The following is an 11544-nucleotide window of genomic DNA, read 5'->3' on the forward strand; positions in this document are numbered from 1 at the left end:
CCGTGCCTTGTGAAAGTATTCTGCCCACTTGAACTTTTCAACCTTCATCGCATTCCAGGCTTCAAACATAAAAATATAAAAAATTAATTTTTTCGTCAAGAATCAACAAGTTGGGCACAATCATAAAGTAAAACAACATTTATTGGATATTTAAAACTTTCTTTAACAGATAAAAACCTGAAAGTGGGGCGTGCAATATTATCCCCCCCCCCCTTGTATTAATACTTTGTAGCGCCATCTTTTGCTGCAATTACAGCTGCAAGTCGCTTGGGGTATGTCTCTTTCAGTTTTGCACATCGAGAGACTGATATTCGTGCCCATTCTTCCTTGCAAAACAGCTCGAGCTCACTGACGTTGAATGGAGAGCGTTTATGAACAGCAGTCTTCAGCTCTGCCCGCAGATTCTCGATTCAATTCAGGTCTGGACTTTGACTTGGCCATTCTAACACCTAGATATGTTTATTTGTGAACCATCCCATCGTGGATTTGGCTTTATATTTTGAATCATTGTCCTGTTGGAAGATAAATCTCCATCCCAGTTTCAGGTCTTTTGCAGACTCCAACAGGTTTTCTTCCAGAATGGCTCCATTCATCTTCCCATCAATTTTAACCATCTTCCCTGTTCCTGCTGAAGAAAAGCAGGCCCAAGCCATGAGGCTGCCACCACCATGCTTGACAGTGGGGATGGTGTGTTCAGGTTGATGAGCTGTGTTGCTTTTACGCCAAACATATAGTTTTGCATTGTGGCCAAAAAGTTCAATTTTGGTTTCATCTGACTAGAGCACCTTCTTCAACATGTTTGGTGTGTCTCCCAGGTGGCTTGTGGTAAACTTTAAACAAGACCTTTGAGAAATGGCTTTCTTCTTGCCACTCTTCCATAAAGGCCAGATTTGTGCAGTGTATGACTGATTGTTGTCCTATGGACAGACTCTCCCACCTCAGATGTAAATCTCTGCTGTTCATCTAGATTGATCATGGGCCTCTTGGTTGCATCTCTGATCAGTCTTGTCCTTGTTCAAGGTGAACGTTTAGCTTGCACAGTGCTCCTTGAGATATTTAAATCTTGGGAAATCTTTTTATATCCAAATCCGTCTTTAAACTTCTCCACAACAGTATCTCGGACATGCCTGGTGTGTTCCTTGGTCTTCATCATGCTCTCGCCACTTTAAACAGAACCCTGAGACTATCACAGAGCAGGTGCATATATGCGGAGACTTGATTACACACAGGTGGATTCTATTCATCATCATCAGTAAACATTGGATCATTCAGAGATCCTCACTGAACTTCTGGAGTGAGTCTGTTGGACTGAAAGTAAAGGGGCCGAGTAATATTGCACGCCCAACTTTTATGTTTACATTTATTAAAAAAGTATAAAATATCAAATAAATTTTGGTCCACTTCATGAGTGTGTCCCACTGATTGTTCATTCTTTACAAAAAAATGAATATTTTATGTCTTTATGTTTAAAGCCTGAAATGTGGCTAAAAGGTTTAAAAGTTGAAGGGGGCTAAATACGTTCACAAGGCACTGTACTTTTCAAGTGGACACTTTATTTTCCCAAGCCATGCAGAGCCTCAACATAAGGATGAAAGAGCTACATGTGGCTCTGGAGCCAAAGGTTGCCGACCCCTGTGCTACAACAGCTAGCAATAGTACAGATTGTATTAAATATCAACTCACAGCTTCATACAGGTGTTTAGCCGAAATAAAAGTATCCTACCACACCACTCATTAGTAAATCTGCCTTGCTCATATGCCACATCCTGCGCCCTTTCCTGTCCCTTCTCTCCTTGTCCTTTTGGTAAGCTGCTATGTCCTCACTTGGTGTACCCCCCGTCAATGTGGTTTGATTTGTGGTTTACAGCCCCCTCCCCTCTTTGTCCATTCTATCCCTCTCGCAAAATAATTAACAAAAATAAGCAATGAATCAAACAGAGGGAGTGTACTCCACACCAAAACTGTTCAAGCACAAAAGGTATATAGATCCACCATTCTGCATGGTCATGCAACTCGACAGGAGAGGTAAAAAAAAAAATCATCAGCTGCAGAGAACCCCAAAGCTTTCTGTTGACAACAGCCATGATCTTCTGCACACGGCAGCAGCCAATTAGTTGTTTCCTCATTGTCGGACTTTTCTCATGGCGATTTCTCTGCAACCTCTTGATAAAAGCTTTTTTTTAATGAGACATTAAAACAGACTTTTTTTCCAGGTAGGAAGTAATTACATATTTTGCTGGTGTTTGTATCAAATTTGAAAATTGTTCTTTTTCACATTCTGATTTTATAGACTTTCAAAAACAGATTTGTGCAACTTCTGATTGGTTTTAGGCTGACCGGTCACATTTTGTCTTCTGTACTCTGCTATGGCTTGAATCCAGCTGAGCCACATCATAGATAGAAAGAAGCAAACTCCTTTCACTTTGTTTAAATTAGTGAGGAAGTGATACATTTGCTCAACTAAACGCTCGCAACTCCTCATTCATCGTTGTCATGCTCACTTTATGCAGTTGTTAGCTGAACAGTTATCACTCAGAATTTCAGAATTTTTCCAGGATTCATACATTGTACTCACTCACTTGTGTTTATTTTTCATTTTGACAAATACTCTTATCTTCACATATACTGTTCACTGATGGTGTTTTTCCTTTCCTTTTACAGAGAAAAAACTGCAGATAAAACCTCGATTATAGGACCACAAAGACAAGCAGATCAGCTCTGGTGAAGAGTAAAATGTTTTCATGGCTTATTTTTACATGACAGATGAAGCTGATCCAATCAAAAATGTTTATCCTCTACATTTATTCACATATTTTACTTACCATTTCCAAGATGCAGTTTGACCCCTTAGGATTTTGCATATTTTGGAGATGATTGTGTATTAAAGGATCAAATCTTAAAAGGTCTAGTTTTCCAGTCTTTTTGATGAGTGATGTGTGATTTTAAAGGCTACTAATAGTTCTTCGTTACCCATATGGAATCAAGATCACATGATCTATGTGAGCGTTTTCATCTGGAAGATGGCGAAAGACACCAGCGTCTCTTACTTTCATATAACCGTAGCGATCAGAAAGAGGAGCGTCAAGTGACTCCCTCATAACCTTGGATAACAGTGAGTGTTTTACACTCGGATGTTTGTCCCTGTCTCTGCTGTGCTGTACAGCCAGGGTAATTTTGGTGGGAATGCTTGCATCATAGGAGGTTGAATGTAAGATGTAATGTTTCGAACTTGAAGAAAACAAGTCAATCATTAGGTATTTCTTGTATATTGCAATGCATTTTAACAGTGTTCTTTGGTGTTTTTATTTTATCCGTTTAATATATTGGCCTAGCTTGGTGTCTTTTGAATACATTTAAATAATGGTGTGAAATATGTAATCAAATCATATAAATAAAGGTTCGTTGCCCATTGAAAAATTTCGCAGTCTTTGTTATTATTGCTCTCAGAATTTTTTTTCCATTCATTGAATACAGAAGGAAAATATTTCTTCTGTAAAAGAATAGGGAAAACCTTTAATGGTCACTGAGAATGTTAAATTGACAAAAGTAATCATTTTAAAAAAGGGTGGGCATTGCTTTTTTTTTTTGTTGTCCAACAGAATGAACAAAAGATTATAATAATAATAATGATAGTGACCTGGACAAAACTAATATTTTGTTGCAGTAATTTTTGGTATAATAACATGATTTGTATAGTCATCAAAAGATCTGTGCATCTTTCTACAGGTATTGAAACTACTCCGACTGTCCCAGGTTCAAAAGGGAAGGAGGTGAAATATGCTGTCGGGAGAAGGCTCCCTTCAAACCTGAGACAGCTGGAGCAATTTTGTCACGAGAAGTGAGCCAAAATACCTGTGGACAGGTGCACAAGTCTCATTGCAAAATCATTTAATTCTAGTCATTGCCTTAAAATGTTGTAGATCAAAATATGAAGTTAATCATCATCTGTTGACTAGGCCAGTTTTTATGAGGTTGTTTTTTAAAATATAATTCTCTTGGACCATAAAAATTAAGCAATGCATATTTATTTTGAAATTTAAAGTGGAATATTATTTAAGATTATTTTTGTCCTATATTTTTTTAAAACTTGTTCTGAAGACAAAATTTTGTTTTTCTATGTACTCAACTAAATACCAAAAATGTATTTTTCCATAGAAGTTATTACAACTCTAAAAGTCAACCTGTTTAAACTAACCAAAACTTGGTGATCGCAAGTAGTCATTTGGAACTTAAATTTGAAGGTGAAAGGATAGTTTTTCAATACAGAGGTGACCGTCAAAAAGAATGAAAAACTTAGGGCAATTTTTTCCCCTAGTGCTGTCAAACGTCTCTGAAGAAGGCAAATGGTGATCACCGAAATTGCACAAGGTTTATATGTGTATATACATATATTATAAAGTATACTGATTTGTTCTACCTCTGAAACATTTGTTTCCATAGGAAATAATTTTAAGTTTGTGTTCCCAACCTCCAAAAAGTAAATTCCAACTTAAATCCCCATTTATGTAAAATCAAACAAACCCTGTATTTAAACAATAAAAAATTCATAAATTTGAACCAACATAAATGTGTATCATTTACCTTTTGGGTTGTGGTGTATTGGCATCAGTAGAGGGAGCGGAGGGAGGGAAGGAGGAAGTGTTAAAACCAAAGTCACCCTCCATGATCCTCCATGATTTGACTGGGTAATTCTCCAGTGTCTTCACCATTTCTTCTATTATCTGTGGCCTTTGCTTTGTAATACTACTCACTCCTTTAACTGCCTGTTGTTACATTTTTATTCTTTAGGAGTGTTGAAATAGTCAACGTAGCCATATGATACTAGTTAGCAAGCGCCGGAACAACCATCCACCCCATTTTCGTACTTAATGATGATCTTCCTTGAATACCCTGTTGTTCACACAACATTTCCTTTTACTTTAGTGCTGGTAGCACTGCTGCCTTTCTTTAGGGCCCATGGAAATTTAAAAAGAAAAAAATCTTGGGAAGCTTTCATGAATCTTCGTCCTCAATCTTGAACAGCACTACCCCCTGTGCATTCGGCAATGCTCAGCTTGACTACACGGTGAACATTGGTTCGTCTTTGCTGGGATATTCAGACTCCAAGAATTAAGTTGAACGAGGAATTTTGATGCAAATTTTTTGGGTCAAAGTCTGATTTGTATGACCCCGAGTAAATCACTGGTGTGTGTGTTTTTGTGTACAGTTCAAGCCATAATTTTACATGCACTGCAAAAACAATTTTTGTCTCACTGCCTGATGCCAGGGCAGCACGGTGGAGCAGCTGTGGAGCAGTGGCCTCACCGTTGTGAGGACCGGAGTTCAAATCCCGGCACCACTTGTGTGGAGTTTGCATATTCTTCCCGTGCCTCCGTGGTTTTTCTCCTGGTACTCCAGTTTCCTCTCACATCCCAAAAACATACATTAATTGGAGACTCTAAATTGCCCCTAGCTATGATTGTGAAACCGACTGTTGTCTTTCTCCAAGTGCCCTGCAATTGGCTGGCAACCAGCTCAGGGTGTACCCGGCCTCCTGCCTGAGGACAGCTGGGATTGGCTCCAGCACTCCCGCGACCCCCTGGTGAGGATCAGCAACTCAGAAAATGATGGATGGATGGATGGATGGATGGATGGATGGATGGAGATTTTGTCTAAATATCTTCATGTTACGTGCCTTCTTCATGATGTCTATTTTATGAAAATCTCTCGTTCTTGCTGCAGCAAAACAGCCCCACACCATGATGCTTTCACCTCAATGCTTCACAGTTGATATGGTCTACTCAGGTCTACAAGCGTCCCCTTTTCTCCTCTTGATGTAACGTTGGTCATAATGGCCAAACAGCTCCACTTTAGTTTTATCAGGACATGTCTTCAGAAGTTAAGCTCTTTGTCTTGGTGTCTTTTTGCAAACTGTCATCTAGCTTTTTTACATTTTTCTTGAGGATTAATGGCTTCATTCTCAGTGAGTGGCCTTCTCCTTGTCCTAGGCCATCTCGGTGCAGGACTCGTTTCACTGTGAAGAATAACACATTCTTACCAGCCTCATCCAGCATCATCATAAGGTCTTTAGCTTTTGTTCTGGGAGTGAATCACACCTTTTGAACCAAGAAATGTTCATCTCTGGGAGACAGATCGCATCTTCTTCCTGAGCAGTGTGATGGCTGGACATTGCCATGATGTTTATATTTCTAGATACAGTTCTTTTTGGAAAGAGGTGAGACAGGCTCTACATGGACAGGAAGAGCTAACGGAAGACTGGAATACTACTGCCAAGGTACTCATAGAGGCAGGCAGGAGAGTACTTGGGGTGCCTTCTGGTAGGAAAGGGGAGAAGGAGACTTGGTGGTGGAACCCCAAAATACAGGAAGTCATTCAAGGAAAGAGATTAGCGAAGAAGAAGTGGGACTGGGAGAGGACTGAGGAGAGGTGTTAGGAATACATTGTGATGCAATGTAGGGAAAAAGTGGAGGTGGCGAAGGCTAAACAAGAGGCATATGACGACATGTACACCAGGTTGGATACAAAAGAGGGAGAAAATGATCTTTATAGGTTGGCCAGATAGAGGAATAGAGATGGGAAGGAAGGGCAGCAAGTAAAGGTGATTAAGGATAGCGATGGAAATATGTTGACTGGTGCCAGTAGTGTGCTAAGTAGATGGAAAGAGTACTTTGTGAAGTTAATGAATGAAGAGAATGGGAGAGAAGGTAGAGTCGAAGAGGCAAGCGTGAATGACCAAGTAGTGGCAATGATTAGTAAGGGGGAAGTTAGAAAGGCACTGAAGAGAATGAAAAATGGAAAGACAGTTCGTCCTGATGACTTACCAGTGGAGGTATGGAAGCAATTTGGAGAGGTGGCTGTGGAGTTTTTGACCAACTCATTCAATAGAATACTAGCGGGAGAGAAGATTCCAGAGAAATGAAGTGTGCTCGTCCCCATTTGAAGAATAAAGGTGACGTTCAGAACTGTGGAAACTATAGAGGAATAAAGATGATGAGCCACGCAATGAAGTTATGGGAAAGAGTAGTGGAGGCTAGACTCAGGACAGAAGTATCTGCGAGCAACAGTATGGTTATATGCTAAGAAAGAGTACCACTGAGCCTTTTTCTTGTATCTGTGTTTCTGTGTGGGTGTGTGCATGTCCGTGTGTGTGCCTTGGTTCAAGTGTGTGGGTATGCCACATTGGCTATCTTTTTTTCACATCTCTTTTTTTTTTTTCCAGAAAGTGAAACAATCATGTTATGTTGGTGAATAAAGTTTCAAGATCCATGGCTCCGTATAACATAGAACAAACAAAACATTAAACAGTTTAAAAATACAGTATATGCGACATCTGTTCTAAATACTTTTACTGTTTCAATATTTTTATTTGACGACTGCAATTTTTCATATATAATAAGCTCTTGAGTACAGTAGGCACTCCCCCAATATTCCCTTCCACCAATGTAGAAGACACCATCCTTTTGCTGGTATCCATACTGAAAACATGAAGTATTATCTGTATTTCATCAGGTCTTTCAAATAAATATTCTGACGTGTGCATTGGCTGACATATGTGTTGCTTCTTCACCATGCATTTCTACTTATGTTCTCATTCCAGCAAAGAAAAAAAGACAGTGATTGACTCAGATCAATGATACGGTAAGTATAACATTACAATACAGTACTGTTGAAAATATTCTTACATTGTAGGATGCTCTTCTCTGAGCCAAGATATTTAATAGTGATACTCCGGCCAAAATCTGTTTCAAACTGAAGGACTTTAGTCACCAAAATATGATGTGTGCATATATATAATATATCTGAAATAATGTTAATTCAACTAATACATAGCTTTGACTCAGCTAATGTGCAAGCTGGTACACTGCATGTTAAAAAATGTTTGCTATTAACAAGCAATGGCCATTCGGCTTTGCTGACTTGGTAGTTCAATTGACTGAGAGGTCCCTATTTTACAAATCGCCTACAGTCATGGTTTGATAATGACGTAGTCTTCTGTTATGCTGTAAATCAACCATATACAGTGAAGAAAATGAGTATTTGAACACCCTGCTATATTGCAAGTTTTCCCACTTAGAAGTCATGGTGGGGTCTGAAATTTTCATCATAGCCACTGTGTGAGAGATAATCTAAAAAGAAACATCCAGAAATCACAATGTAAGATTTTTTTTTTTTTTTAACGATTTATTTGTGTGATACAGCTGCAAATAAGTATTTGAACAGCTAAGAAAACCAATGTTAATATTTGGTACAGTAGCCTTTGTTTGCAATTACAGAGGTCAAATGTTTCCTGTAGTGGTTCACCAGGATTGCACAGACTGCAGGAGGGATTTTGTCCCAATTCTCCACACAGATCTTCTCTAGATCAGACAGGTTTCTGGCCTGTCGCTGAGAAACATGGAGTTCCAGCTCCCTCCAAAAATTTTCTATTGGGTTTAGGTCTGGAGACTGGCTAGGCCACGCCAGAACCTTGATATGCTTCTTACGGAGCCACTCCTTGGTTTTCCTGGCTGTGTGTGCTTCGGGTCACTGTCATGTTGAAAGACCCAGCCACGACCCATCTTCAATGCTCTGACTGAGGGAAAGAGGTTGTTCCCCATAATCTCACAAATCATGGCCGCAGTCATCCTCTCCTTAATACAGTGCAGTTGGCCTGTCCCGTGTGCAGAACTACTACTGTACCAAATATTAACATTGTTTTTCTCAGGTGTTCAAATACTTATTTGCAGCTGTATCACACAAATAAATTGTTAAAAAAAATCATACATTGTGATTTCTTAATTTTTCTTTTTGGATTATCTCTCTCACAGTGGACATCCACCTACGATGAAAACTTTCAGGCCCCTCCACTTCTAAGTGGGAGAACAATATAGCAGGGTGTTCAAATGCTTATTTTCCTCACTGTATGTAGAAGCCACATATTCAACCATTGGTAACAGAAACACATCAACAGCAAAAATGTACACCTTTGTTCTGGCAATAATTCAAACTTGCATATCACAATAAATTGTGTGAACCGTTTGGCTTTACCGTCAGGATGCTAGCCTGTGGCTAGTCCAAACTGCAGCTTCCCTAATGCCGCCCAACGTTGCTGCTTTCTGCTGTGAAGGTGGAATGTTTGTTGCATGGTTTGAATTTGTGCCCGGCCAGCTACCTACAAGCTACACCTAATGCGGCTAAAGACGATGCAGAGCCACAAAGACAAACGGAGCTTAAAACAATGCTGAACTGCAGACATCAAAGAAAGTGTGCATAGGATCTCCTGTCAAGACTTATAACTCACTAATCATCACCTCAATGACAGTTTATAGACAATGTTTTGGCATTTATTGTTATCACAAAGGACAACGTTCATGAGATTGGAGAAAAATAGTGGGAAGCCAATTGATAAGCTCTAATGACTTGGAGTCACAAAATACCAAAATAAGTGATTGGCTGGTACAGTACATTTGTCACATCAGTCTTCCTGGAATGGGAGCGCAGCTCTAGGGTGCCACTTTCAAACCAAGATACAGGATGTTTACGTTCGTTGGAATTTGGGGGTAGAAAATCAAGCAACTATTTTTCCCTTTAGTGTCGTGAATTTTCTTTGTAACTAGAGACAATATTTTTGCGAGGAGGTGTTTCGTAACCTGAATTTTACGTTTCTAGAAACCTACGTATGTAGTCACTGTACAGACTTCCCTCACTACAATGCCGTTAACTTTGTGGCCTTGCAATTACTCAGATTTTCATTTTGTTATTTTTTTACAGTATAGCAGTTTGTTTTTTTTTTTTTTTACATCGTATGATACATTATGTTCTGTATCCTAATTCACTCATGGTAACCCTGGATTGTGTGTCTGTGTCCCGGTTTAGTAAGTACCGGGAGCGGCCGGCCGGCCCTCCGGCATTTCAGCGGAACCTGCACATTCCTTCTACGCTTTGTTGAAAGCCACAACACATTGTGACCATGTTGTGGCGCGGCATGTGTCCTTGTACTAAGGGCGGTCGATTGTGGACTGTGGAGGCACTCCTGTGGCGGCCCCCAAATCCTTCTGCCAGACGAGTGCACCCGAGCTCAGTGCAGTTCGCTAAAGTTCATTGGTAATGGTTGTCAAGCGATCAAGTGTTAGTGCATGCTCCTCCTCTTTCTCAACAATTCTGCCCGCTTCTCCCTTTTCAGCACAAAAGAGCATCACTATCATCTAACAATGATGTAAATTGTGGCTGCGATTCAGTTCTCAAACATAATTGAAGGAAGCATATCTGTTTATAACCATATTCTCACCCAGAAGATAAAAGAGCGCCAATAACAACCCGTAGCGATGTTTTTCACTCTCAAAAAGACACCTGTTCCAAGGACGCAATGGGGGAGGTGCGCCAACCGGTCAGAGGAACTGTAAAATACGCCTGCAGCGCGATTAGTAATTTATTGTGTCCCACCTCATATGTAGTGATCATTAAAATTTTATCAGATTTTTAAAAATATAACGTTTTTTACTTTTTATAGGAAAATGCTTCTACCGGGTCCTGGAAAAAGCAGAACAAAATGTATGGAGATGTTTATATACAGTATTTATTTCTCAAATAAATGTTTTGCCGTCAAAAAGGATTTAAGCTTTGGTTTCATTCTAGAATACTGTATGTACTTCTTTTTTTTCATCTACCAAGGTTCGAATGAGAGAAATGTGAGAAAATATTATAAAGTGTGGGTTTATAAACAGAGGTTAAGCGTGAAAATCTTATATACTGGAAATGAAAAAACATACTATAAATGAAAAAACAAAGCTGGAAACAAAAAAACGTTGCCTGTAAATGAAAAAAAAAACCATCCTGTAAATGAAAAAAATATATAATGAATGATAAAACAAAAAACTACTTTACACAGATTTCCAGTTAGGGGTCGCCACAGCTCCCTCTTGTGCATCCTCTTCTCTAACACCCACTGTCCTCATGTCCTCCCTCACAACATCCATCAGCCTTTTCTTTGGTCTTCCTCTCGCTCTTTTGCCTGGCAGCTCCATCCTCAGCATCCTTCTACCAATATATTCACTCTCTCGCCTCTGGACATGTCAAAACCATTGAAGTCTGCTCTCTCAAGCCTTGTCTCCAAAAAATAAATTTTTGGCTGTCCCTCTAATGAGTTCATTTCTAATCCTATTACACTTGCTCAATCCGAGTGAGAACATCAACATCTTCATTTCTGCTACCTCAAGTTCTGCTTCCTGTGATTTTTTTCAGTGCCATCGTCTCTAATCCGTACATCATGGCCGGCCTCACCACTGTTTTATAGACTTTGCCGTTCATCCTAGCGGAGACTCTTCTATCACATAGAATACCAGAAACCTTCTGCCAACTGTTCCACTATGCTTGGACCCGTTTCTTCACTTCCTTACCACACTCTCCATTGCTCTGTATTGTTGACCCCAAGTATTTGAAGTCATCCACCCTTGCTATTTCTTCTCCCTGGACCGTTCTCAAACATGCCTAGCAGCTCCATCCGCAACACCCTTCTTCCAATATAATCACTCTCTCATCTCTGAACATGTCCAAACCATCTAGGTC

The 11544-nt window shown here is 39.7% G+C and overlaps 1 protein-coding gene across 5 annotated transcripts in view; it reads left to right on the forward strand.

Annotated features, from left to right (window-relative positions):
• Positions 1-10977, forward strand: part of zc3h3 (zinc finger CCCH-type containing 3) — a 118551-nt gene extending 107574 nt beyond the window's left edge. For 2 of the 5 annotated variants that reach the window (XM_061825406.1, XM_061825407.1), the window contains exon 13: positions 2664-3408. In XM_061825406.1, coding sequence (XP_061681390.1) covers positions 2664-2725 — 62 coding nt within the window. In that variant the 3' untranslated portion in view covers positions 2726-3408. Of the gene's footprint in view, positions 1-2661; positions 3412-7597; positions 7639-9855 lie in introns of those variants that run through there. The other 3 variants (XM_061825409.1, XM_061825410.1, XM_061825408.1) reach the window with 3 other exon arrangements.
• The last annotated feature ends 567 nt before the right edge of the window (positions 10978-11544 follow it).

The sequence above is a fragment of the Syngnathoides biaculeatus genome, chromosome 7 (genome assembly GCF_019802595.1).
Source record: "Syngnathoides biaculeatus isolate LvHL_M chromosome 7, ASM1980259v1, whole genome shotgun sequence".
NCBI lineage: Eukaryota > Metazoa > Chordata > Actinopteri > Syngnathiformes > Syngnathidae > Syngnathoides > Syngnathoides biaculeatus.